The 26855-nt window shown below is 47.1% G+C and overlaps 1 protein-coding gene across 2 annotated transcripts in view; it reads right to left on the bottom strand.

Moving 5' to 3' along the window:
* Positions 1-26855, bottom strand: part of ECPAS (Ecm29 proteasome adaptor and scaffold) — a 780178-nt gene that overhangs the window by 141253 nt on the left and 612070 nt on the right. For both annotated transcript variants that reach the window (XM_086962068.1, XM_086962067.1), the window contains exons 39-41: positions 25633-25724; positions 25476-25542; positions 852-1043 (exon numbers count right to left, since the gene is read on the bottom strand). In XM_086962068.1, the coding sequence (XP_086818194.1) occupies positions 852-1043; positions 25476-25542; positions 25633-25724 (351 nt within the window). The remainder of the gene's footprint in view (positions 1-851; positions 1044-25475; positions 25543-25632; positions 25725-26855) is intronic.

Below are 26855 nucleotides of genomic sequence, written 5' to 3'. Positions count from 1 at the left end.
CTAAACTATGGGTTACTGAAGGCTTACAACCTTACAGGGATCAGGCTCAAAGTTCTTGAGAACCAATCTGAAATTGTATGAACCTTCCAGATTGCTCAGATCGAGCCAATTGAAACTAATTCGAGTCCCGAAAATCAGACGGGCCAATTTGGGTGGAAGGAGCTTTTTTGGACATACAGCACGGGCCTGGAACCTGCTGCCACTCACTATAAAGAACTGCCCATCTCTAGGCTCATTTAGAAAAGCAGTGAAAACTTGGCTTTTTACTGCGGTCTGCTGTTAGGTGGCCCGTTTCAGAGGGGACTGCTGTCTGTCATAAGCGCCAAGACGCCTTCGGGCATTCACTCGCTATATAAATTGATAAATCAAAATCACTTGGAGCACCTATTAAAGCCTTAGCTCATGTTTGTGCTAACAAGGTTGAAATGTGATATGGCCCATCGCATAGTGATCCTCCTGAGACAGCATGACTGGTCAAGACAATTGGATAGCTTAGCTGCGCCTGCTGCGATGGCACTGTAAAACATGTACACTCCAATCTGGTGGGTTTTTTTTTGCAGGTTTTATGCAATACCTAGATCCATTTTTATTAAACCACGATTGCACAAATATTAAGTTAGTCAATGTAGATCTGCCTTAGTCCTTTTGCAAAAATTAAAGCCAGTTCATGTTTGTTTTGCAATTTATAAGTGACACTTACCTTTAAAAGAGAACACATATCCTATGATAAAGAACTGCAATGCAAACATATGGGGAACAGTAGTTTAAGAAGCAGCCTACCATAGCACCAATATTTTCATTGATTTCAAATTCCATTTCAGCAATAATGTTTAATTTCAGGAGAAATATACCTGGCACATTTTCCTGCCATACTTCTGTCCACATACTGGAGTAGTCCTTCTCATCACTTTCATCATCTGCCACTTCATGCATGCCCAAATACGCAAGCGGCAGAACCACCCCAGCATGATTTTTCAGCACATCTGGGGCATAACGCCCCATTGCATGGACAGTTAACACGCAAGCTGAACGATATGTTGGTTCTGTAGGACAAAGGAAAGCAGATTAAAATAGATAGCGCAAATCACATGATGACAGATTTTACAAATTCTGAAACTATCAAAACAAGTAAATCAGTGCAGTTCTTTATTTAAGCCATTCACAATCAGCCTAGGAGAAATATTTACTGATGTTGGCATTCCATACAAATCTGCAATGCATGAACCTGAACTACCAACAACAAGAATGATTTATTCAACAGTTTCCATGCAATTACCACAAATGGGAATCCGGTCCACCATGCAGAGCAGAAAACAGATTTAAATTAACTAAGAATAGCGTTCAATGGTGCATGTACCACTTTCATCTGCCTCTGGATCCCGCTCCCCATATGAACCATTATAATCTGGAAAGCTTTTCAGCTCCAACTCAAATGTATCTACCTTTTTCGATATGTGAAATGCTACATATGTGGCATAATTTGCAAGTTATTGATACTATTACAGGGTATCAAAACAGTTACAGACTGTGTGATCAGCTCATTCCAGGTCATTGCTGACAAGGTGTCCAGTTCTGAACTTCTCACCTACAACCAGTATTTTCAGGTATGGTAGTCTAATTACATTCAATAGCAACAACGCAAAACTACAACACCCAGAATGCATTATGTGTTCAAATGAAAGTTAAGGATAAAAATGTGTGTAATGATCTGGTGTTCTTAAGACAGGTTCAAAAACAAGTGTATTTAGACAATTGTCCATAAAACATTCTAAAAAGTACACATTAATGAAAACCCTTTAAATGAACCCCCTTCCTCACCGCCCCATTACATTTAATTTTTTTTAATTCTGTTTAACAGATCGTAAGAACCGAGCAACTCCAACTGCCACATCAAAATATCGCATCTTGGACAGTAACTCCACCGCTTTGTTCCTATGAAGAGCATTATATTTAAAAAACAAAGGTCTTAAAAACTTCATCCGATTTGCAAGATAAAAAACGCAGTCTATAAGAATATGTGTAATAGTACATTTGGCTTTCAAAGGGCAGGGACAAAGACCACTATTATTCTGCACCCCAGTCCTATATGGGTGGGATGAATAAATTGGATTAAATCCCATCCGAATCCTTAGGATATCTGGTCTCAAACCTGGATCTGGTAACTGTGATAAATAAGGGAAAACACAATCCTGGCCGAATGAAGCAAACGAGAAGCTAATAGATGATTTCTTCTTTAAATATAATAAATCACATTGTTGTGGCACCATAGCAGCAGATTCTCTCAATACTCGTTTGCCTGGGAAAGTGAGCCAGGATGGGACTGTACCACTATTTAAATGGAGGTTCTTCATTGCAGTTATTCTGGTTCAAACGGCCTTTGCCCGCATCCTTTCACTGCTTTGTGTAATGATCTGGAATTACGTGCTTGGGCTACTTGTGGAAAACATCATGCTGATCCCAGAACCACAGATATCAAGAAAGTGAACTGGTGCAAGAGTAAAGTTTTTTGCTACCTCCACCGTATATCAATATTAATCTTCAGACCAGTGTAGCTAGAATACAGACCACCAGAGTGGGGTAAATGAACAGGGGTCTCACTGATCGTTTGTGAGTTGTCATGAGCAGGGCCCCTGGAATTATGCAAATCTGAAGCTTTTATGTAGGATTGTGGATTTGCAGCACAATCCATCATCTAAAACATAATCTGCAGATTTTCTTTTCCTTTTCAAAACTCTTTATTGGGTTTTTAGCGATAATGCAATACAATACAATATAAATAGACAGCCAATAGGCATGGATATCAACTCATCTGTCAAACATTTGGGATAGCAGGCCATTCAGCCTGGTTGTGTGACCTGTCTTTATAATATATGACAAAGCAAAGAAAAATAGCAAACAAAAACTATAATGATATACCCACAGACCGCAACAACGTGTATAGTAATCCATAGGTCCACTCATCTCCACCAACCCACTCAGAAGAGGTACTCATTCCGTAAATGCTTTGATTTTGGCCAGGGACCTCCCCTGCCAAAGACACAGCTCCAATTATATCCCACGGTAGTCTGCCCACCCTTACAAAATGTTATTGTTTTTATTGGGGCAGCCTGAGCTATATCATTAGGGAATTCCAAGCCTTAGCAGCAGCCTAGCCCCCTTTCCAAACCTTCAGTGAGGGAGCAAGAGCTTCCTTCCACGCCCTTGCAAAATCACATTTGGCTACAGTAAGGCCCAGCCATAGCAGGACCAGCAGATATCTCTTCCCTTCAATTCCGTCCGAGATGTGCAGCAGTGCACACTGGAATGTCCCCAGCAGGGTCAGGCCCCAACACCCTCTCTAGGCAATAACAGACCCCAGTCCAGAAGGGAAGAGAACTGCACAGCTCCAGACTGTATGTAAGAAGTCTCCAGTCTCAGTCTGATAGCACAGACAAGCGGCAGACCCAATAAGCCCCTTCCTCCACAGGTTCTCCCTAGTATAATAAAATCTGTTGAAGTAGTGCAGTTGAATAAGGCGGTACTGTGAGGCAATGGCCACCTCGTGGGGAGAAGTCAGTGACTCTTTCTAGTCCTCCTCCCCTCGAGGGCCCAGGTTGCCAGCCCAAGCTTCTCAGAGGGCCTCAAAAGTATCTGGAGCACTAACAACCAAGGACCGATATATAACGGAGATAGATCTTATGCTGTGAGATGTTGGTCAGAAGTATTTTGGCTTCTAGTGGGATAAATTCGGAGATATCCTCCAAGTGTGCAATGTAGGGAGTGACCGTGTTACTGAGCTGCAGGTATTTATAGAATTGGGTCCGGTAGAGCTGGAACTCCTCTTGAAGAACAGTGAAAGATTTGCGTGAGTTCCGCTGGAAAGATGTCCACTATCTGGAGCACGAGAGACCCGAGCCCTGGAGATCCGTCAGAAAGATGAGCACATCATCTGCGTATAATACAACCCTTTCCTTCGCCCCTGGCCTCCACTTCAAATACCCTCAGCTGCGCATCTACCCTAATCCAGTCCGCCAAGTGCTCAATGACCAGGGTGAAATGGAGGGTTGAGAGGGGGCACCCCTGACATGCTTCTCGTTCAACCAGAAAGGGAGAGGAGGTGGCTCTGCCCACCCTAACCTGGGCAAACAGCTCCTTATAGTGAAGCTTGACATAGTTGATACATTGGGGCCCAAAATTCATTCTGGCAAGGAGAGAGAATAGAAACTGCCAGCCAACCAAGCCAAAGGGGTGGCAAAAGACCACTTGTAACAGCGCACTCTCTTTGTGGTTGTGCTTGGACAGTGTGATGGCCTTGCAAAGGTATCATATGATGTGTCTCATAGCCTAGCCCAGCATTAAGCCCTACTCGTCTGAGTGGACAAGGGTGGAGATTACCTTGATCAGCCTATTATAACTAAGCCTTAGCCCACACCTTGACCTCAATGTTACGAAGAGAAATCGGCCAGTATGATTCACAGAATTCCGGTGGATGGTGCAGTTTTAGAATTACAATGATGTAAGATGTTCTAAATTCAGGGCCAGTAAGTTGCCCCTCAGAGCCTCCCAAAAAGACCCCTAATAGATGAGGGCCTGTGAGCGTCCAAGAGGCGTCCAAGAGGCCTAGTAGAACTCGGCCAGGAAACCACCAGGTCCAGTGACTCCCCGGTTGGAGCTGCATCAATGGCCCTACCCCCAGTTTGTCTACCATAGATTGCTAGCCCTAGTGTCTCTCGGTCTTCCTCCGAGAGGACTCAGGTAGGGAGATCATGTGTAAACGTTTCTACTTCAGAGGAGCACTCTGCTTCTTGGTGAGCATATAGTGCTCTGTAGTAGGCTGCTAAGGGTCCGTCGCTCATCCGTCAAACCTTCGCCCTGGGTATTCAGAACAAGGGTAATGGGATCTTGTGAAGATGCAACCGAACAAAGCTAGTGGAGGGTTTTACTAGATTTCCTCCTCCCCCCAACTGATCGATAGAACTGAGTCGCCATCCAGGCTGAGCGTGCTTCATCCATCTAGGTTTGACACAAGAAGGTGCTGGCATGTAGAGAATCTCAAAGGATAGTTGGATCAAGGGAGTCCACATATTGTGCCTCCAACTCCTGGAGTCTCGCCTCCAAGTCCTCTACTTCAACACGGTCCCTGTGGGCTGTGCGGTAACTATTAATGAAGCCTGGTGCAGTGGCCTTCAATGTCTCCCACAGGGTCACATGGTAGGCGAATGAACCCACATTATTATGCAGGGCTAACTTAAATTTACGAGGGTCCAGTTACTCAAATGCCACTGAGGTGGGCCTCCCCTCTTCCCCAACATCACCAGCAACTCAACTGGAGCGTGGTCAGACAATCCACACACCCAAATCTGTGTCTCGCGTATTGTGTAGCCTTGGGATTTGAGGAGGAGGAAATAATCCAATCTGGAAAAGGTCTTTTGTACCCCCCCAAAAAATGAGCAACTGTTGTCTGTGGGATGGCAGAAATGCCAAGCAGCTAATAAGCCCATTTTATCTATGAGGCGAGTTGATACCATCCGGGACGGGGACCTCTCGAGCTCTCGGAACGGTCCATTTGAATGTGAGCTACAAAATTTATGTCCACCCCAGGGTCCAAGGCCCTAGAGGGAACTCCACAATGACACAGAGTATGGTCTGCAAAAATACTTGTGACAAAGAGGGGGGGGCAAAGCATTAATAAGGAAGAAGGGTTTGCCTTGAAGAAGTTCAGAGTGCGACGTGACGTCCTAATCCGTCATGCCAAGTCTAAATGTGGTAAAACTGGATGTGCCCTTTCATGAGTATAGCTGCCCCTCTTGACCCTCTATGGAACCCAGAGTGAAATACCCTTGTAAACTAGATTCGTGCCAAGAAAGGACATTTATGATCTACAATATGGGTTTCTGGAAAAAGCAGGCTATCTGGCCATATGGACCGCCCTCAAGACTGCTCCAGGCTTAATCTTGTTAAGCAGCCCATTTACATTCCAAGTAAGTAGTCTCAAGGACCTGGGTTTATCTCCCAGTTGTATGTTAGCCGCTGTGGGGGTCCTGGAGTAAGTTGCTTAAGGGGTATAGGCCGTGAGTATGTGAAGCATAAGCATAAATGTGGGCAGTTTCAGTGCAGTGTAACCAATAAAGGAGCAAACTGAGTAAATCTAACCCTAACAAACAAGTTACTTCCCTTCGGTAGCAGCTGCAGATTCCTTACCTTAGAATCATCTCCAGGAGTCAGATTGGATCAGAAATGTTTTGTGAGCAGTACCCTGTGTGCTGGTAGGTGGCGTCATTCTGCTCTGCGTAGCGTCTTTGGCGTCGTCCAAGCCAAAGTGAAGTTTGTGAAGTTTGTGATGCCTGTATAGGTGCCACCCAGCCTTGTTGAAGTCTGTTACTTTTCACAACTTTCCATGCAGGGAGCGCGGAGCCACGAAGTACACTAAGCAACGTTGTGGAAAACTAGGGCCCTGTAAGGGATAAGCCCTGTCCCCAGAAATTTGTTCACAGAGCGGGCAGGATGGGTGGGTTGGTAAGAAATCTGCAGCTAGACAGAGTCTCTACCAGATAAGGCACTACTGAAGAGAAGTAACTTGTTCATCTGACAGAGACTTCTAGCCGCAAATTCCTTTCCTTAGAATAGATACTCTCTCATCCTTCGCCACTGTAGAGTGAGAAAGCATGCCAGTTTCTGGAGAAGTGATCAGTCCACTGGTCTCACCCAATTCCTCATCCTAGTCCATTTCCTCTTCTGGCTGGTCTTCTAAAGGGTCCAGAGACCCCTTCCAATCTTCTCCCACTCTTAGCCCTTCCAAATAAGGCTCAGGAAACAACCTAGGACCTGGATGCCCGGTCAGTGCCTGAATAGACATTGAGCTATGCAGTACAAGCTTAGGGTCTATGTCGCCGGTGGCATCGGAGCTTCGGCATAGGGAATGGCTTCGGGGAAGGTCATAGTGGCACAAACGTTGCTGGGCCGGATCCAAGAGGGCAGCGAGCAGGAGCTATCAGCGCGGAACCCGATGGAGCCCCCTTTGCCCCTATGGGGCCCGAAGGAACGCAAGGGCGCGTTCAGGCCACCCAAAAATTTGACACATGGCTTCAATATTCTCTGAGTTGGGCGGGGGTTGGAAAATCGTGGAGGAGCGGAGATGACCCAGGCGCAGATTCCGCAGAATGAGGCCTTGAATGCCGAGGCTCCTCCGTCACGTCGGCCGATGGACAGGGAGAAGTCAAAGCACACATCGACTTCTAGGTGCTTCTTAAGTCTGGTGATTTTAAATGGGATGAAGAGGACCTGAGACAGCTGGAGCGGCGCCCGGACCTTCCTCTTGATCTTGATCATGATCACGACCACCAAGCAGTCGAGTGACATGGTGTCACCTGCCAAGCAGCAAGCAGCATTAGGGACCGCTCCCTCAAAGCCTTCAGAGCTATGCCGGCAGTTACGCTCAAGACACCAGAGACAAACCAAATGCGGGTCCGTCATGGACATGGCGAAGTGACAGGTGCTGCATGGCTCGAAACCTGAAGTCTTCCTCAACATTGTAGCTTCACACTAAAAAAGGGTCAACAAAATGTTGAAAAATCCTGTCCAAAAGTGATAGATCATTACTCTCTTCCTCTTCACGGATCAGTGCTTGACTGGCATGGAAAAGAACTGACATCAGTGTACAGCGTTGGCGCCCATATAGGTGACGCAGACATCACTTCCGGTGCTTAAGACGCCACACAGAGCCGATGGACGCCACCTACCGCCATGCAGGGGTACTGCTCGAAGAAAATTCTTCCGGATCCAGTCTGACGCCTGGAAAATTCAAAGGTAAGGCATCTGCAGCTAGATGTCTCTGTCAGATTTTCAGTGACAACTCTCCATGAGACCAAACAGTTTCATTCCATGTGAAATTTGTGGGGGTAAATAAGTACAGTTTAGGACTGTTGGGTTCTCTGGGGTAGGAACTTCCTGATTACATTACTATGTCCCTGCATCTCACAATCACTCCTACATCCATCAGATAGAATCCAGCCCTTCCTCAAACCTAGCTCCATCTCAAGGTGGTTTGATGTCATATCTCATGTTTGCTCTTGCTGGACAAGGTAGGATTGTACCCCATGCCACTTTCAAGGCCTTCCTAAAATTCTCCTGTGCTGTTAGCACTGCAACTTCAGCCTCTGCCCACACCTCAGCTAACTAGGAGGAGTTTAGACCTCACCAACATGGTAATGGGACATTAAGGCTTAATCAAAACATTCATAGGTAAAACACATTTTTATGAGTGAGGTCATTAAGCCCAGATGGCATGTTTTGGGTTCATGAATGCCTATTTTCACTGTTAGTGTTGAAACAGTGCCTGTGACAGTCACCCAAACATTCACCTATCATAAGCCAGTCCCACACCATGTGCAAAAGCTTACCCAACTTGTTCTGCAGCATGGGCATTCATCTGTCGTACCACTATATATTCTACCCAAACCATCGGGTGTTTGGCATGTTTGATATATGTTGTTAAATTGCAACAGCTTATATCATGCGTTCCTGGATACCTTGACTGTATGATAAATACTGTTGCCAATTCACCCTCAGTTAATTCTCTTCTGATATCTGATACCCATCTGGCCTTCCTTCATTCAGACTGGGTTTGCAGTACTGCTGTTAACAAGAGGATTACCAAATTACTTTAAATCATTAGAGTTAACATACTGTGCAATGCTTTGTGTCTAAGTGGTTCTTTAACCTCGCAACCCCATGTCTGATGCGCAGCTTTAGTGATCAAGCCAAAGAACAAAAGCGGACACAGTTGGATATGATACATTTGTATTAAAGTGTCAAACATGTATAATTTGCTTCTTCATGTTTGTGTCTTCTTTCAAAGTTGGGTGTCTATCAAACAGGTAATGTTTCTTAATTTGTAAAAGTTCCTTATATGCATGTCATGGTTCCCTTCTAACCAAGTAGCTCCCCCATCAGTATTTCAACACTAAAAACATCTGGGAGACAAGGAACGGCCGGCTCCACCAGCAACACTAAGTACAGCATGTGGTCTCAGCCTCTTCCCTAATGTGAGGGTTTGTTTATCAGCACACAGCCATGACACCCTTTGTAACTGGGCCACAAGGTAATACATTTTATTGCTGGGAACCTCCCCCAAGTCCATTTTTTCACAGTGTGAGCTAGATATTGTTGAGTGCCAGTCTACTTCGGCGAGTGCCCCATATTATTTCTACCAGTAAAGAATTTAAGGGCCAGGTGTAGGGCGCGCAAAATAGTGCCTAGCAAATTGCAAGTCTTTTGCGCCTCGCTATTTACGAGGCGCTATTTTGCATGTACAACAATATGTTTAACACGGTTTGCGATTCCCAATGGGGTCGTAAATTGCGAGGCTCATGAATATTAATGAGCCTCTCGCAATTTGCGAGCCCATTGGGAATGACAGGCCGTCCCTGGGATGGTGGCCTGATGGGTTCAGCAGACCACCATGTCTGGAATTGCTTTTAAATAAAGCTGCTTTTTTTTTAATGCAGCCCGTTTTCCTTAAAGTAATACGGGATGAATTTAAGAGAGAAAAAAAAAATGAAACGTTTTCGTTTAATATTTTAATCTTAAAATATTTTAAAAAATATTTTTGGAGCCAGTCACAAAGGGGAAGGGGTCTCCTGGGGACCCCTCCCATTTGCCGCCTCATTACCACCCTCTTGAAGAGGGTGGTAATTTGCGAGTGTTTTGCGACAGCTATTGCGGTCGTACAACATTCATATATGGCTCTGCGGTCCCTATTTGGAAGGGAAAGCCCCTTCCTAATGGCGAGTCACAATAAACTATTTTGCAAGTAGCTAATTATTTGCGACTCTTAAAATAGAGTAAGTACATGGCCCTGACGCACAAGTTACTACTTGTGTAACAATATATCTGTAAGAGACATTAGTTAGTGATAGATTCCTTACCTTAGAATATTCCAAGGCATCAGACTGGATCCGCAAAGTTTTACTTAGCAGTACCCCTGTGCGTCAGTAGGTGGCGTACTGGGGCTCCGAGTCCGCCACTGGCGTTGTCAGTTCTGTACACGACTTTCCGCGCCAGAAACGCAGAGCCATGCAAGATACTGCCCATTGGTGTATAAAACTAGGGCCCTAAGAGGGGATGATCTTAACCCTAGTAATCAGTTCGCAGAACGGGGAGGATGGGTCGGGCGGTAAGGAATCTATCACTAACTAATGGCTCTTACAGATATATTGTTACACAAGTAGTAACTTGTGCATCTGAAAGAGACCAGTTAGTGATAGATTCCTTACATTAGAATAGAAACCCCAGCAATACTGAGATTGCGAACAAGATTACACCAGAAAGTCACGGAGCACAGAACGGCCAAAGAAGCCGTCTCTCCGGACATGACTGTCAAGGCAGTAGTACTTGATAAAAATGCGCAGTGAGGCCCACGTAGCTGCCTGACAAATGTCCTGCAAGGGAACGCCACGTCCCAAGGCAGTAGTGGCTGCAGTAGCCCTGGTCAAATGGGCACGCAGTCCCACAAGGGGCTCCTTCTTGGCCAAGGAGTAACATGCTTTGATACACAGAAAGACCCATCGGGAGATGGTCCGTTTGTGCACGTACAACCTTTTTTGGCGCCCACGTACCCAACAAAGAGCTGATCATCCACCCGGAAATGCGGTGTACGCTGCAGATAGAATGCGAGCGCACGTTTTGGGTCCAGACGGTGGAGCCTCTCCTCTTCCATCGAAGGATGTGGAGGCGGAAAGAAAGTGGGCGAAGTGATGGTCTGCCCGATTTGGAAGGGCATGATAACCTTTGGCAAGAAAGAAGGACGGATCCTTAAAACCATCTTGTATGGATGAACAGAAAGGAAAGGAGGTTTGGAAGAAAGAGCCTGGAGCTCACTCACTCTTCTGGCAGCGGTGATAGCTACCAGGAAAGCAGTCTTGAGAGTAAGAAGATGTAAGGGACAGTTATGAAGGGGCTCATAGGGAGCACACATGAGAAAAGTCAAGACAAGATTAGTCCCACTGAGGTATTATGAAGGGCACGGGTGGAAACGTATGCGTAATTCCTTTAAGCAAACGGTAAACAACCTGGGACTTACAAAGAGAAGGCTGATCTGGAAGCCGCAGAAAGGCGGAGATGGCCAAAAGATAACCTTTGATAGTGTCCAGAGCAGAGCCCTGCTGGGCCAAAGATAGAAGGAACAAAAGGACCTCCGAAAGAGGGGCAGAAAGGGGATCCACAGCCTTTGCAGTGCACCATGCCATAAATTTGTTCCACCTGCAGGCGTACACTGTTTTGGTGGAGGGACGCCTGGCTGCTAGAATGACATCACAGACCTCGGGAGCAAGATCGAAAGGTGTCAACTGTCGCCGCTCAATCTCCAAGCATGGAGGTGGAGACTGGACAGGTTCGGGCGGAGGACCGTCCCCTGCTGCTGAAACAGAAGATCCTCCCGAAGTGGCAGATGGATCGGGGGATCGATGCTCATACTGAGTAGCTCTGGATACCATACTATCCGAGCCTAGTGCGGCACCACAAGAATGACTCGGGCCCAGTTGCGCCTGATCTTCTTCAGCACTCTGGGCAGAAGTGGTGTAGGCGGAAAGGTGTATAACAGACCCCCAACTCCACTCGCAACGAAAAGCATCTCCGAGCGAGTGCCGCCTTGGAAATTCCAATGCGCAGAACTGATGACATTGCACATTCTCTTCGGTGGCAAATAGATCTAACCAAGGCTCTCCCCACTGCTGAAAGATCTTGCGCCACGTCTGAGTTCAGACGCCATTCGTGATCCATCATGCCCTGGCGGCTGAGTTCGTTCGCCCTGGCGTTTAGAGAACCTGCCAGGTGTTGAACCACCAAGGTAACGCCTTGACGTTCCAGCCATGTCCAGAGGAGCAGAGCCTCTTGACACCGGGTCTAGGACGCCACCCCGCTCTGCTTGTTGCAATACCACATGGCGGTGGTGTTGTCCATGAACACCTGCACTACACTTCCCCGGACAGAGGGAAGAAATGCCTTCAGTGCAAGTCGGATCCAGATGGTTGATATGGAGCTGGGACTCCGCCGGAGACCAGAGGCCTCTGATCTCTGCATCTGTACCCACTGTGTGCTGCGTTTAGGGAAGGGAGAGGTATCGGTCATTGACCCAATCGCGATTCGTGAGCCACCACTGCACTGCCATGCAGCGCTCTCCTAGATCTGAACATGGTCAGACAGGTTGCCCTGATGCTGTGCCCACTGGAACTTCAGGTCCCACTGCAGAGCTCGCATATGCCATCCGGCATGTATCACCAGCAGGATGCAGGAGGCCATGAGGCCCAGAAGCCAGAGGGTCATCCGGACCGAAACCCGGGATAGAGGCTGAAAGATCAGAATCATAGCCTGAATATCCCAGACTCGCTGCTCGGGAGGATAAACCCGAAACAGCGTTGAATCCAGAACCGCTCTGATGAAATAGAGCTTCTGAGAGGGACTTAGGTGCGACTTCGGCACGTTGACAGAGAACCCCAGCAAATGCAGGAGGTTGGCCGTAGTGTGGAGGACGACTGCCTGGGGCGAGCCCGCCTTCAAAAGCCAGTAGTCGAGGTAGGGGAAGACTGACACCCCTGACCTGCGTAGATGAGCTGCGACCACCGCCATCACTTTCGTGAACACCTGAGGGGCGCTGGTAAGGCCGAAAGGGCGCACGGCAAACTAAAAATGCTCCTGGCCTACCGCGAACCGCAGGTAGCACCGGTGGGCCGGCAGGACGGGGATGTTAAAATAAGCGTCCTGCAAGTCCAACGCTACCATCCAGTCTCCAGGATCCAGTGCAGCCAGGACCTGAGCCAGAGTCAGCATCTTGAACTTCTCCTTCCGGAGGAAGCGATTGACGTCCCGGAGGTCCAAGATGGGGCGCAGGCCCTCCTTGGGGACCAGGAAGTAGTGGGAATAACACCCACTCCCTACTTCCTGACCGGGAACGCACTCGATGGCCCCCTTTGCCAGAAGGGCCGTGACTTCTTGACGGAGAAGAGTCAAATGATCCCCCGACATGTGGTGGTACCGAGGTGGCATGGCTGGAGGGGGGACAGAAAGGGGAGTGAGTAACCTTGGCAGATTATCTGAGGCACCCACTTGTCTGATGCAATGTCGCACCAGTGGTGGAGGTGGTGGCAGACCCTGCCACCCACTGGCCTGGGGTGCTCCCTGAAGCTCGGATTAGGAAGGCATGGAGGCAGAAGCAGCGGGGGTGGAGGTGAACTGACCTGCACGCTTGTTCCCAGACCCGCCCCCTGCGGAATCGACGGACGCGCTGAGGCTGGTTCAGCGCAGGCTTGTTGGAGGAGCGTGCCTGGGAGCCCCTGCCCTGGCCACAAAAGGAACGAAACCCAGGAGTAGCAGGGTTCTTCGTAGAAAGACCCAAGGACTTGGCCGTGGCTCGAGAGTCTTTAAAGCGCTCCAGGGCATTGTCGACCTTGTCGCAAAAGAGGTGGGAGCCATCAAAGGGCATGTCCATGAGCGAGCCCTGGACATCGGGCGAGAACCCAGTCTAACGCAACCAGGGGTGGCGCTGTAACACCACAGTCGTGGAAACAGCCCTGCCCAATGAATCAGCGGTGTCCAAACCGCACCTGATGGCAAATTGTGCTGCATCCTTACCTTCTGCAATCGCTTAGGACAAGACAGCCTAGACCTCCTCAGAACACTGAGGCAAGACCTGAGCTACTGAATCTCACACCGCGTGGGAGTACATCCCAACAAGCAGGCGGTGTTAACAGACTGCAGCCCTAAGCTGGCCGAGGAGAACAACCTCTTGCCATATTGTTCCAGCCTTTTTGAGTCCTTATCCGGCGGAGAAAGTGGGAAAGGCACTCTGCGATATCGTGGCCTGAATGACCAGACTCTCAGGCATAGGGTGAGTGCTCAGGAAGGCGGGATCACTGGGCGCCAGGCGATGACGCCTGGCCACGTTTTTATCCACCGGCGCCCCCGTGGCCGGCCGCAACCAAGTGCCCAAGAGGACTTCGGTAAGGGCCTGATTAAAGGGAAGCAGCAGCTCCGACGACGCAGACGCAGTCTGGAGAACCTCTATAAGGAGGTTGGTCTTGAGGGCCAACGTAAGGAGGTCAAGATTGAGAGCCTCCGCAGCCCGACTGAGTAACACGGTGTAGGAAGCAACCTCCTCCATAGTAAGCGGAGGAGAGGCAAACCCTGGGTCAGAAGAGACATCTAGTTCACCCACGTCCTCCAGGTCGTCCACTCAATCTTGCTCGGAGTCACATTGCCGAGCAAAGGGGTCCTCGGACCCATCCCAATCATCGTCCTCCTCTGGAGTAGAGGGAGCCGATCGTGGCGGCAGAGCCGGAGAAGGGACGAACCGCGTCGGAAACCGCGCTGGAAGCGGCGCCGGCCGGGGCTGGGCTGCAGTCGAAGCCCAATTTGGATCCCGGGCCGGAACAAAATGATCTGGGAATCGGGGCAGGGGTGGGATAAGCGGCCCCCAGTGCGGCGCCGGGGCTGGAGCTGGCAGCGCTACACCTCGTGCCGCCGGAGCCAGCGGCTCAGGATCCTGTGGCGCCGGTGGAGGAGCCACAGGGTCAACAGGATCTGGACATGGGACCACAGGGCCCGAAGGCGTGCCGGCAGGAGCCCGGGGCCTAAAAAGGTGGTCCATAGCAGCAAGTAACTCTTGCATCTGTTCGGGAGTCACCAACGGAGATGGAGCCAGCAGCTCAGGATCCTGTGGCACCGGAGCTGGCGCCAGTGGCGGAGCCACAAAAACAGGGTCAACAGGAGCCCCTGTCCCCCTCGTCCACTTCCGGAGAGCGACGGGGGGACGTCGGAGAGCGAAGACGCTCCTTCGACTGCTTTTTATGGCGTTGCTTACTGGAATCCGAAGGCGAAGACTTGGAGCCCAAGGAGCGACGGCTCCGGCCCCTTGAGCGGTCTCAAGAATGGCCGGAGATCCGGAGCGGCGGTAAGAGGAATGCCGGACCTCTAGCATCTTCCTGCGCCACTCCCGCTAGACCTTCGGGCCATGGCTTGGCAGTCTCGGGAATCATGATCGGTCTCCAGGCAGTAGAGGCACACATTGTGGGGGTCCGCCACCGACATGTTACGGTGGCACGCCCCACAAGACTTAAAGCTGGGCATCCCTACGTGCACCAGGAGAAAAAGGAGACTGAATTCTCAAAAAAGAGTAGTCAAAAGTGACTGAGGTACATTCTCAATCCGGATCTGTGCTTTCTGGCGCAGAAAAAGAAAGAACTGGGTGGCACCTAAGTACCCTCCGTGACGTCATCTCGGCGCTGATGATGCCAGTGACAAACGCGGAGCCGCAGGATGCCACCTACTGACATGCAGGGGTACTGCTAAGCAAAACTTTCCGGATCCAGTCTGATGCCTGGGGATATTCGAAGGTAAGGACTCTATCACTAATGTGTCTCTTTCAGATTAAACCTGCATGCTCAAACGGGGTCGCAAACCCTTTTGCGCATGCAATTTCACGTAGTACATCTAGCCACAAGACCCCATGTGCTATGACCAGTAGTGGAGTAGGGAAAAATTAAAATAAATGTGGCATGAGTATTATTTTCAAAAGAGCTTTTCTGCCCAAAGAGGATCTCAGGAATTGCAAAGGGTCAAAAGGGATTTCATTATCTCATTCAATATAGCATTTGCGTCAAAATGGTAGATTTAGATCCCCAGGTACCCAAGCATGTTCTGTTCACACTGTAGAGACACACTGGGCAAGGTGCCTGTTCATTAAGTGGGGAAAAGATATGATTTTCCAGAATTTACATTCAAGCCCAAAGCCGTGCTGACCCCAGTCAGTCAGTCAGTAAACTTTATTCAGAAGTGTTGCAGCAACCATAAAAGCATAGTAGAAAACAATCACTATAAAATGTACAGTACTTGAGGTAGATAAAGAATAGAAAAATACAAATAACGACTAATAATATACAGCTGGATGTTGTATAACATGAAGCGAATACAAAGTATGAGTCAGGTGCACTCAAATAGTTAACTATGAATACAGCGTGTGTGATCAATTTGATAGTAAGGCAACAATGGGGCTTAATTTAGCATGGATCTGAGATCTCGAACTGCAGGTTTTAAAAATGACTCAATATGTAAAATAATTTCTTCATTATCAAGAAGCAATAATAATCTAAAAGCAGGTCTAAACTGTTTAAGATCGTAGCAGTATTTTTTTAAAAGGGGGATTAAAATAAGTCTTGTACATCTTGTGTAAAACTTACACAAAACACAAAATGAAGCATAGATTGACCAGATGCGGTATCAAAGGAACATAAACTAGTTTTGAGGCTACTCAAACAACCCATGGGAAAGCATAGGAGATATTTCGTAATGTCAGACCTAAAGCGGAATAACAAAGATCGTTCTCAAGGACTGCGTGCTAAAAAAACAATCAGTAGGGTGAATACATTCAAACAGACTAAGATAACTAGTCTAGTCGCAATTTGTGTTCCTTCCAGAACCCTAAACCTCTCAGAGTCCCACAATAGACGGAATGCTTGAGCTACCGTTTTTTAACTAGTGCTAATACAGTAAGAAGTGTCAGTAAAAAGGGACTGCATCCTAATTTTAGAATACGCAGTCCTAACATATGCAATCCAGTCCAAAATATTATCTCTAGTCAAGGCAGCCTCATCATTGTGACAAATCGAATGCCAGAAGAAAACTGGGCGTGCCCCAAAGTAGGTCCACGATATAGGAAAGCCCTAGTTCATTCTGCAGGACAAAATGTGCAGCAGATATAGGAACAGATAACTTTCTGCAAAATCAATTTTCTTCTTGTTGGATCACCAAACAGTTCGAACCCATCCCCCCCCCCCCACACACCTCCACCCCAGACATAGCAATTGGCAGACATTGGGATTTGTAAACTTACAGCAGTGGTAAGGCAGAGACTCCCACATGGGTTGTGTGTGGAGGGGGTTGCCCTTTATCATTGGTATATCTGTGGTGACACACACTAGAACAGGATGGAGATAATTTCTACACAATATGAAGAGAAGCGGGGCGAGTACACAGCATTGTCTTACCCTGTGATGGATGCCAATTTCACCCGAAACCTCCCCTGAATACTTATATAGACTCTTGCACTCATATCCTCATGAAGGTAGGTGAGGAAATTAACCAGTGTTGTGTTAATCCCCAGTGCAATAAGGAGGTGCCACAAAATGGCCCTGTTGATGCAATCAACTGCTGATGATAGGTCCATGAATGCTAGGTACAAGGGAGATTGCTTGGTCACCGTATATTTGCCCAGGACTAAGTTTAGGTTAAGACATTGCTCGACTGTTCCTATTTTATGCCTAAACCCATACTGGGAACGGTGTAACGCTGACGCATCATGGAACCAATCTATCATCAGGTTGTAAACAATCCTACCCAGGATTTTTACAGTAGTGTGGATTAAGAAGATCTGCCAATAACAGCCTGGTTGAGAACGGTCTCCTTTCTTGAAAATTGGCAATATGGGGACAATCCCCAAGTTGGTGGCAAGGGTGCATGGGCAAGATTATTAAAAAAGTTTGTTAGAATGGGCGCCCAAAAAACTGCATTATTCTTTAATACGTCAATGGGTACCCCATCGGGCCAGGTGCCTTACCTCCTACACTTGATTGATCGCTTCCTCCACTTCCACTACGGTTGTCTGAAATCCTGCAGCTAACCCAGAGTCAATAATAAAAATGTCATATGATAGATGCGGCATAGATTTTGGCGAAAGCTCCTCCCAGGTACTGCAAGGAATATGGCAGGTAATGGCGCTAAGGGACCTCGAGTTGTAGCTCTTTAACTCAGGTACAGTGGTCCAGAATAGTTTACTATTACCCATCTGTGCCTCAACTAGCGTTGCCCAGTAAGCTGGTCCAACATCCTGATATCTATTTGTGATTATGGCCTTATACTACCTACGCCGAAGGCCCACTAAAACTGGGTCCCTAGGTCTAGATACCAAGGCTTGTCAAAGTACCCTATATGATTTCCCACAATTTACTTTCAAGCCCAAAGCTGCGCTGAATGCTCTCAAAATGTAGAAGGGGGATTTCAGGCTGGACGAAGCGTCACACAGGTCCAACAACACATCGTCTACATGCAATTAAACGGAATGATGCTTGCTGGCAGGATTTAAACCTTTGGTTGGCTCCTCCAATCTGACAATATTTGCTAATGGTACAACTGCTAGTGCTAAAAGGAGTGGAAAGGGGGATATCCTTGTTGAGACGCCTCTCAATTGGAGAGGTCCCCAAGACAACTCATCCATTTTGGACATGTGGAAGTGGTTATAACCTAGCGACCACTAAGGGTATCGCTCTGGTAGACAAAACCAATGAGGAGGGTGGGGAAAACACATGTTTGTCATCACCAGGCCCTTCAATGTCTACCAGCACTCCGCTCTTGCTTGACGCTACCCACCTATCCCTAATGGACAGTATAGATCAAACAATAGAGTCTGTACTCCAACAGCTGAGGACACTGTCATCCTTGCCTAGAGACAGAGACACACCAGTAATTGTTAGCGATGCGGATCCCTCCCCTGGTGCAGAGTCTATATCTTCTGGGGAACAGGGTGTGGTAGAAAATTCACCGAAGAGCACGGACCCAAAAGAGGATCGTGTAATGAAAAGGAAAAGATCCAGAAAGCCCAAGGGTGCTAAAAGGGCCAAAACTGACTCTGTTCCTCTGACTATTGGCGAACAACTGGGCCCACAAGACACTTTGGGGTCGGGGAAGGAGAGGGTAGTGCCATGTGTTCCCTCCCCTGTAGCCACTCCCCCACTCTCCCAGCCATTCATTTTTGGTGGGGTTAGCCCCAATGCTACAGATTCCATCATTGCCTCGCTCACTGCTGCTCTCGGTGCTCTGTTGAATCCTATTCTACTCAAGTTGGAGTCGATAGAGTCGAGATTAGCTGTGATCGAGAGTCTCAGTGAAGGCAGTCTAGGCCGGTCTGGAACAAGAGGAAGCACAGAAGGGCTAACCGTGGGGGGAGCCGGAAATCTAGATCCCCCCCGGGTTGCCAGGACTCAGGTTCCCCAATCCTCTACAACTTCCAACGGGGGAATTAGCTCTCATAGTACAACTGTAGTGCCTCAAATAGCACCAGTTCCACCGCCGAGGCTATTGCCTCCGGTTCCCCCGCCTAGGAGGTCGAAACAACCAGTTTCGGCTAATCCACCCACACCTGGGATTTCATCAAATCCCCTAACTGGTAGTTCTGCCCAGCGGCCTAGTCCCAAAACCTGACGCAGGGCAGTGAATTTGCCCCCTGAGGCAGCGAGTTACACCGTTATACTTATGGGGGTCCCTGAATTAGCTAGTGGGGTAACTGAGTCTTTTGAATCCCTACGAAATAAGGTCATCAGCTGGCTCAATGTACATAGGCCCCTTTCATCCAGCCTAAAAGGAGAAGTCCTCATGGTTAGAAGGGTCATGTGGGTGGGCTATACCGCCAAGAAAAGTGTGGGAGACTGTGTAATTGTTAGCTTTAAGAATTCCCAGGTTGTTTCTTACATCTGCAACTGGTTCGGTAATACCACTCACACATTAATCGAACTCGTCCCTCTCTCATATTTTTATCCCAACAAGAGCGAGACAACTATGAGAAGGGACGAAGGATGGACAAAGGTGGGCTTTGCAGTGGATGGGTCTAGATATAGGCCTAGGTATAACACCCATTTTCCCCACACAAATTATATACATCCCAACAGGTTTAATTGCCTTGACGAAGTAGATTGACTCCGAGGGGTTTCTCCCCCTCAATCTTACCAAGTCAGTGACAATGAACCTGTGGGGCAAGAGTTGGGAACAGAAGGGGATGTCTTTTTAAACAGACAATTGGATCTACATCAGGGCGGTGGTTTAAAATCCCCTAGTCTTAGGGCCACTGCAGAAGGTGCATCCCTGATTTCCTCGGAAGCACTTTCTGCTCCAAATGCAACACCTCTGTTAAAACTACCCCGGGAATGCTAGACCGGTCCCCCCTACTCCTACCCACGGGCACGACTCCCGAAATAACTGATGGGTGTATCCCCAAACTGACCACTGAAATTCTAAAAATCCTCTCCTGGAATGTGGCAGGTATTGCAAATAAAATACATACAGCAGACTGGGATCTTTTAATTAGTACCAGTGATATCTGTCTCTTCCAGGAGACTTGGGCCAGGGAACCGGTGAGTAGTGTGGGCTTTGCAGTTTTCGAGACCCAGGCTAAATGGAGTGGAAAGGGGAGACCCTCGGGGGGCTTGGCGATCTGGGTAGCGAGCCACGCTGGTTGTACCGCAGAGAGCATTCCTACGCTCTCCGAGGACATCCAGTGTGTACTTCTCGGGTGGCCCAACGCAGCAAAACTGGCAATTATAAATGTGTACTCCAGTCCAGTTAGCGCATCCAAGGAATCGCTACCCTAGAGGATCTTGCGTCCTTTTTGGATTCTTTGCCCAGTGACTGCAAAATCGTCCTGGGCGGAGATTTCAATTGCCACTTTGAACCCCTGGAAGGCTTAAAGGAGGGTGCCCTTACCACAGAAGATGACTTCTGGGGTGTTCCACCATGTTCATCCCCTCATCCCAAATCCTGGTCTCCACTTGTTGTACAAATTATGTCCCTAACCCTAAACTATGCATTGAGGGCTTGCAATGGCCGCACCCCCTCGGACTGTCCCTCCTCGTGTACCTTCAATAGGAAGGGTCACGAATCCAGGTTGGATTACATTCTCGTTGACATCAGCTCATGGTCTAGGGTTCAGGATTTCAGGGTATCTCCCCGAACTGATGGCGACCATAACACTCTCTTGTTAGATTTGAAACATCCAGCACCCTCTGCTGACTCGCTATCCACTAACTATAAGGATGACCCAGGAAATTTGGCCCTAAGTTCCAATAGACGTAGGGTTAAATGGGCGAAAATAGTCAGTACTGAGGAAAACATTAGGAAAATCTTTGATATTGCAATCCCGAAGTTTGCGGAACTAGACGATTTAATTAATCAGCCTGGTTCCACGGACTTTAATTCCAAACTGGGGCAGATACATGCAAATCTAGTGGGTTCCCTAGCAGAGGTTTTCCATCCTGTGGCTGCCCCACGGCGTAAAAAGACACGCACTTCACTCTGGTATAACTCCTCCTGTCGCAAGGCCAAGCAAGAATTAATTGCCAATATTAAGACAGGGTCAGTTAAGGGTGTGATCGCCAAACTTAGACGGGTTTATAGAGATGCCATTGCGATAGCAAAAAGGGAGTGGGATTGGAACCATTGGCATGATCTCTCCCTCGCATTAGAAACCAGAGACTCTAAAAGATTCTGGTCCCTGGTGAATAATGGTACTGGAGAGGCCAAAGCTGCCGTGGAGCCAAATATTGCACCATCTGTTTGGGAGGCCCACTTTGGCAAACTCTACCAGGACACCATATTGCCTGCCACTGAAGTGGCTCGCGAGGATATAATCACTCCTGCAGTTGGGTTGGAATTCACTCTTGGTGAGGTAGTGGGTGCAGTAGAGAGATTGGCATTGGGGAAGGCTCCGGGTTTAGATAGGTTGCCCGGTGATCTCTTCAGACAATATCCTGAAGTCTGGGGCCCCTACCTCCTCATTTTATTCAATGCCATCTTGAGAGGTATGGAAATCCCCTGTACTTGGCTGGGAGCAGAGATAGTGCCAATTTATAAAAAGGGCTCTCCTCTCCTCCCAGCCAACTACAGGCTGATTAGCCTCATAGATGTTCCCCAAAAACTCTTCTCTCGTCTCCTTTTGGACCAGCTCCTGGATTGGATGGAGGCAAATGAGATTCTTAGTCCTCTGCAGGCTGGCTTCAGAAAAAATATGTCCACCATGGACCAGATCTTCCGCCTCATCCTCCTGTATTGGAAAACGGTGAGGATTGAGGGCGGGAGACTATACATGGTGTTCGTAGATCTGAGGTCAGCCTTTGACCTGGTCCCACGAAAAAAACTATGGGAGGTCCTTCAGGTGCTGGGCGTACCAACCGAGCTGCTGCATGCCATAATCAGGTTGCACGATGGCAACTATGCGCAGGTCAGGTGTGGGAGGGATGGAGCGCTCTCCGCAAGGTTTCCTGTTCTCAGGGGGGTTAGGCAGGGTTGCGTCTTGGCGCCGACCCTGTTCTGCCTCTTTGTGAACAGTGTTATATCCCACCTTGATGGAGTAAAAGACAACGACGCCCCTTCCCTGGAAGGCAGGAGGGTGCCAGCTATCATGTTTGCTGATGACACCCTCCTGCTTTCCAAAAGTCCAATGGGGATCCAGAGGATTCTGGATGGATTTGGTCTTTTCTGTAGACAACACGGTCTAGAGATCAATACAGAGAAGACCAAATTCATGATTTTTAATCCCTCACCTAAGAGCAGACCAAATCCCACTCTGGGTACGGCCAGCTTAGAAAGGGTTACAACCTTTCAGTATCTGGGGGTGACTCTCCACGAAAATCTATCCTGGGAACCCCAGATAGTGAAATCTCGGCTAAAGCTGACCCAATTATCTGGTGAAATCTTGAAGGTTGCAAATACATCAACCTATAAACCCATAAGTCCGGCTCTAGAACTGTACAAAACGCAAGCCAAGGCGGCTGCAATGTACGGCAGTGAGCTTTGGGGGTATAGAGAAGGTCGGGATCTCGCAAGAGTAGAAAATATCTTTCTCAGACGCCTACTGGCTCTCCCCCGTGGCACACCCCTGATTCCCCTGAGATTGGACGTGGGTCTACCCCCTATCGCTGCTGAACTGGAGTCTAAACCAGTAAGATTCTGGCACAGGCTCTGGTACACCAGCGTGCTTGAACATTACAGGAGTGACCTCACCCATGTATTGGCCCTGAACCAACGAGACAGAATTCCCTGGCTGGCCTTTTTTAAGAAGGAATTGTATCGGCTAAACCTGTCTGAACTCTGGGAAGCCCCTGAAGCAGGCTGCCAAAGGTTATCCCGGAAACGACTTGTCCAAATATACAAGCAAAAAAGCCTCGATCTACTTATGACATTGACCAATAACGGCACCCTAACTGAACGGTTCCTGCAATCCAAAAATTCTTATGAGTTTGAGGATTATATGGACATTATTTTCCCAATCCTTGCTAGGAAGCGGTTTATACAGTGGAGGGTTGGTACTCTACCGATCAAAACTTTTACCTCCAAATGGCTTCAGAGCGATGATAAATCCTGTCCTGGCTGTAATTCTCACGATGAGGAAGAAACCCATCTTTTTTTCTTCTGTCCTGCATATTATAGACCCAGGAAGTACCAATTGGTCCCTCTTTGCAGGAATTTGGGTTTTAGGAGCTACATAGATGCCTACAGAGTTTTAAAAACCAGTACTCTGGCTCATGTAATTTTTGTTGTGGCGAAATTTATCATGGCCATGTGGCTCATCAGGAAAAAATTGTTCATTGCACAAAACCCCCAAGTGTGAACTTGTTGTTATATTCATGGACTGTGCTTTTATCATTCATGTCTATTTTATTCCTGATTATGATAGACCTTTTCCCTCATCGTCCCTAGAATGACGCGTTATTTCTTATAAATGAAAATGTGTTTTTATAAATGTAACTTTTTTTTCCCCCTTTTTTAAATGTTGTCAGTTTGTATATAACATGTATCTTTTATGGTCTTATAGACCGAAATAAAGAATTTTTGGATTGGATTGGTTATAATAGGTCTGCAAGCAAAGAATCTTGCCATCAAACACCATCTGTGAAAGCATATTGAGTAAATATTCCAACCCCAGAGTATCAAAAGCTTTTTCATTTCTAAGGAGGCCACCAGTGGGACAGGACCACTCCAGAGGCTACTCTCAATATAAAGAACAGCTCCTCTATTTTTGGAGAGGTGTTCTTGTTAAGGCTAAACATGCTTGATATGGGTGTACTAGCAATGGCAGCACCTTCAACCGTCTTTCAACTGGTACTAGCTTTCTTAGAACCTTGCAGTAAATGTCCTGCAGCAAGAGTAGGCAGTGCAAAGTGTTCCATCGTATCCCAGTTGGGTTTAGTAGCACTAATATAATCAACTTTCTTTGGGTGGGTGGAAGCCTTTTTTTATTTAACTGCTAAATATAGTTCCAGAAGGTGGGGAGATAGTAAATCTCTAAGAGAAGCATAGAACTCTACTAGTAAGCCATTAGCGTGAGGGGTTTTACCTTTTGCCAGAGTTGAGACAGCAGACTAGACTGTTTAACAAGGAGAAATCTATCAATCACTGGCTGTATGATCATCAGGCAAGTGAACCACTGGGCTCTCCAAAAACTTCCATAATAAGTTCTGGTACCCATACATAAAGACAGAAAGCATTTAGCCTTCCCCTAGCTTTACTGAATTAGTAGGCAGTCCAATAGATTTGCAGTAATGTGGCAAATCTTAAATGCTGAGGCCTTCTGCTTATATTTACAATCAAAAAGAAAATATTCATGGATATTTATCAAAGAGTCTCTTGGAGGCTATGGAAAGTGCTGGCAAACATTACTGTCTGAACAGCTGGATCTTCAGTGTCTTATGAATGTTTAGCAGATCATTTGGAGACAGAGACTCTAGGGGAATGCTATTTCAGAAATAACAACAAATATGAAAAAAAAACAATGATAATTCCAATAAAGCAGACCTCTGACCGGAGCTCACAGTTTTCTGATGACCTGGGTCCATTAAAGAATCCTGAAGTTTGGCTAAAGGGGAACTGCTTATAAACTGGGGAGTCTTCAAGTCTATTCAGCATTGCTCTATGTTAGTTCAACAATATAAAATAAGTGCACTCCCAATGCTAGGATTGCATGTTATAAAAGAAAGGGTTCAAGTCTCCAAGCTCATATCATGGAGAACATGGGGAACAGGAGGAAGCCTGCTCAATACAACTTAACAAGCTCATGGAATATTAATAACCTTCTTCGGTAGGGAAATATCAAAAGTGTGCGGGAAGTAGGGACTCAATTTCATAAAAGACTTACATCGGTTCTTGAATAAAACCCAAAATAAATTACATCTGAGAATTTGCTTGAGATAGGTAAATACATGGAAGCCAACCAAGTAAGGCTAGCAATATAGTCTTGTTTCTTTCAAAATTTCACTAGCCGGCACAAAAAGGCATTCAGAAGATTTGGCACAGTCTGTTACTTCACAGAAGTACGAAAAGATGCACCAACAGACAACAATATTAGGTTGTGTAGTACATTTTATACTGAGATGTATCAGTACAAACAAAAAAGCAGGTTAGGACCCTCCTGGACGAGAGAACGGTCAGTTTAAATATTACTTTAAATTAATTTGTGAGTTACAAATAACAGAGAAGCACTTCTGCCCCATCTTCGCACCTCAGGTTGAAGGAATCAGTTAACATTAATCTCAGAATCAGCCATTAAAGTGAGCTAGAGCTCAGAACAAATCCCCTCTTTTAGATACATCTATCCTACCCTTTTTCAAATAACAATGACCTTCAATTGAGTTCAAGTAGCCACTTTAAGAACCACAGATCAATGACTTATTCAAAATGGGACTTACCTTCCTTCTCCATGTACCAGCCACTAAGCTTCTGGAGCAATTTCTCAGTACTGCTATCTTTTGCTGTCTGTAATAGTAACATGTGAAGTGAAAGTTCATTAATTTTTATCTACAGAAATTACATAATTTAGAAACTAAATACTGAAACAGGGCTCACCCGAACTAAATGTCCCATCGCAAATGCATAAGACTTCTGTACAACGCTGTTGCGGTCATTCAATCCGCTGAGAAGAGCACTCATGAGTTTACCTGTTAGCCAGACCATGAAACACAGGGAGAAAATTGGTGAAAGCATAATCTTTGTGTTCCATACATTTGCAAATAATACAAATATGAAGAAATTACACATTCTATTGTGCAAATTGTGGGGGCTGCAGAGGCAGGGAGTATACCTAGTCACACAGATGATAGCCAAATAAAATAATGATAGTAAAACCAGTTCACTACTTCTTGAAAAACCTGTAAGAGGTATTAGGTGGGCCTTTGAAAATGGACCATAATCAGCCACAGAACATTATGGCATTATTTCACTACTCTGGCAGAGCCTGCGTGCCACTAATTCAATTTCTTGGAAGTAAAGTGACGGAAGTCTTGAAGACAATAAAAAAAATACTCACAGGAGGGGAGACCATAGAGAATGGGGCAAGGTACTCTCATAGTAAGTCCAGTACTCAGTACAAATATTCCTTCAATGCACCACCTTGCGGAGTATGCTTCAAATAAATGAGGTATGTTGCATAAACACCAATGGCAATGCAATAGAATCAACATGCTCCTCACAAACACATAAAAACGCATTCCTGATCAGAAAACTACCATTCTTACATTTACTATACCCATGCACGCAGTAAAGATGTAGGTGGTAGGTTAATGTCCTACAACCTACGAATTCAACCGGATCACTGAGCAGCTTTTCAGGAGGCCAATGCAGACCATGGCAAATTCCGCCCTTATGCAGTAATGATAAAAACAAGCCCCACCGCAGCCTAAAAGTGCCTGTCTAAAACTAGCAGTATTCCTAACAGCCAATCATCCGCTACATTAGACAGCCCAGACAATGAGAGTCCAAGAAGCTAGGATGGACTTCTGTCACTAGTGTCCTGCCAGCTCCACTACAAGCCCTATGACTGGGAGTTAAGTGAGCCAGAAGATCTGCTCACATGAACCAATGAGTGCACGCTGTGGGAAGAAAAGAGGGCTTGGGCACCAGGAGAAGAACTGCAGGGCACTCTTATCATGGCTGAACACCCGCACAGTAGTTGCAGACTGTGCAGGTAGCTCAGAGCTCTGCCATGCTCACAGCACTGGTGGCTTTGGTCTCTACCGTGTAGTTAGATAGCACCAGTCCCCTTACCTCTGTCTAGGCGTTCTGGTGACAGG

The sequence above is a fragment of the Lissotriton vulgaris genome, chromosome 3_1 (genome assembly GCF_964263255.1).
Source record: "Lissotriton vulgaris chromosome 3_1, aLisVul1.2, whole genome shotgun sequence".
Lineage (NCBI taxonomy): Eukaryota > Metazoa > Chordata > Amphibia > Caudata > Salamandridae > Lissotriton > Lissotriton vulgaris.
Note: the sequence above shows the minus strand (reverse complement) of the source record. Positions and strands in the feature narration are given on the sequence as shown.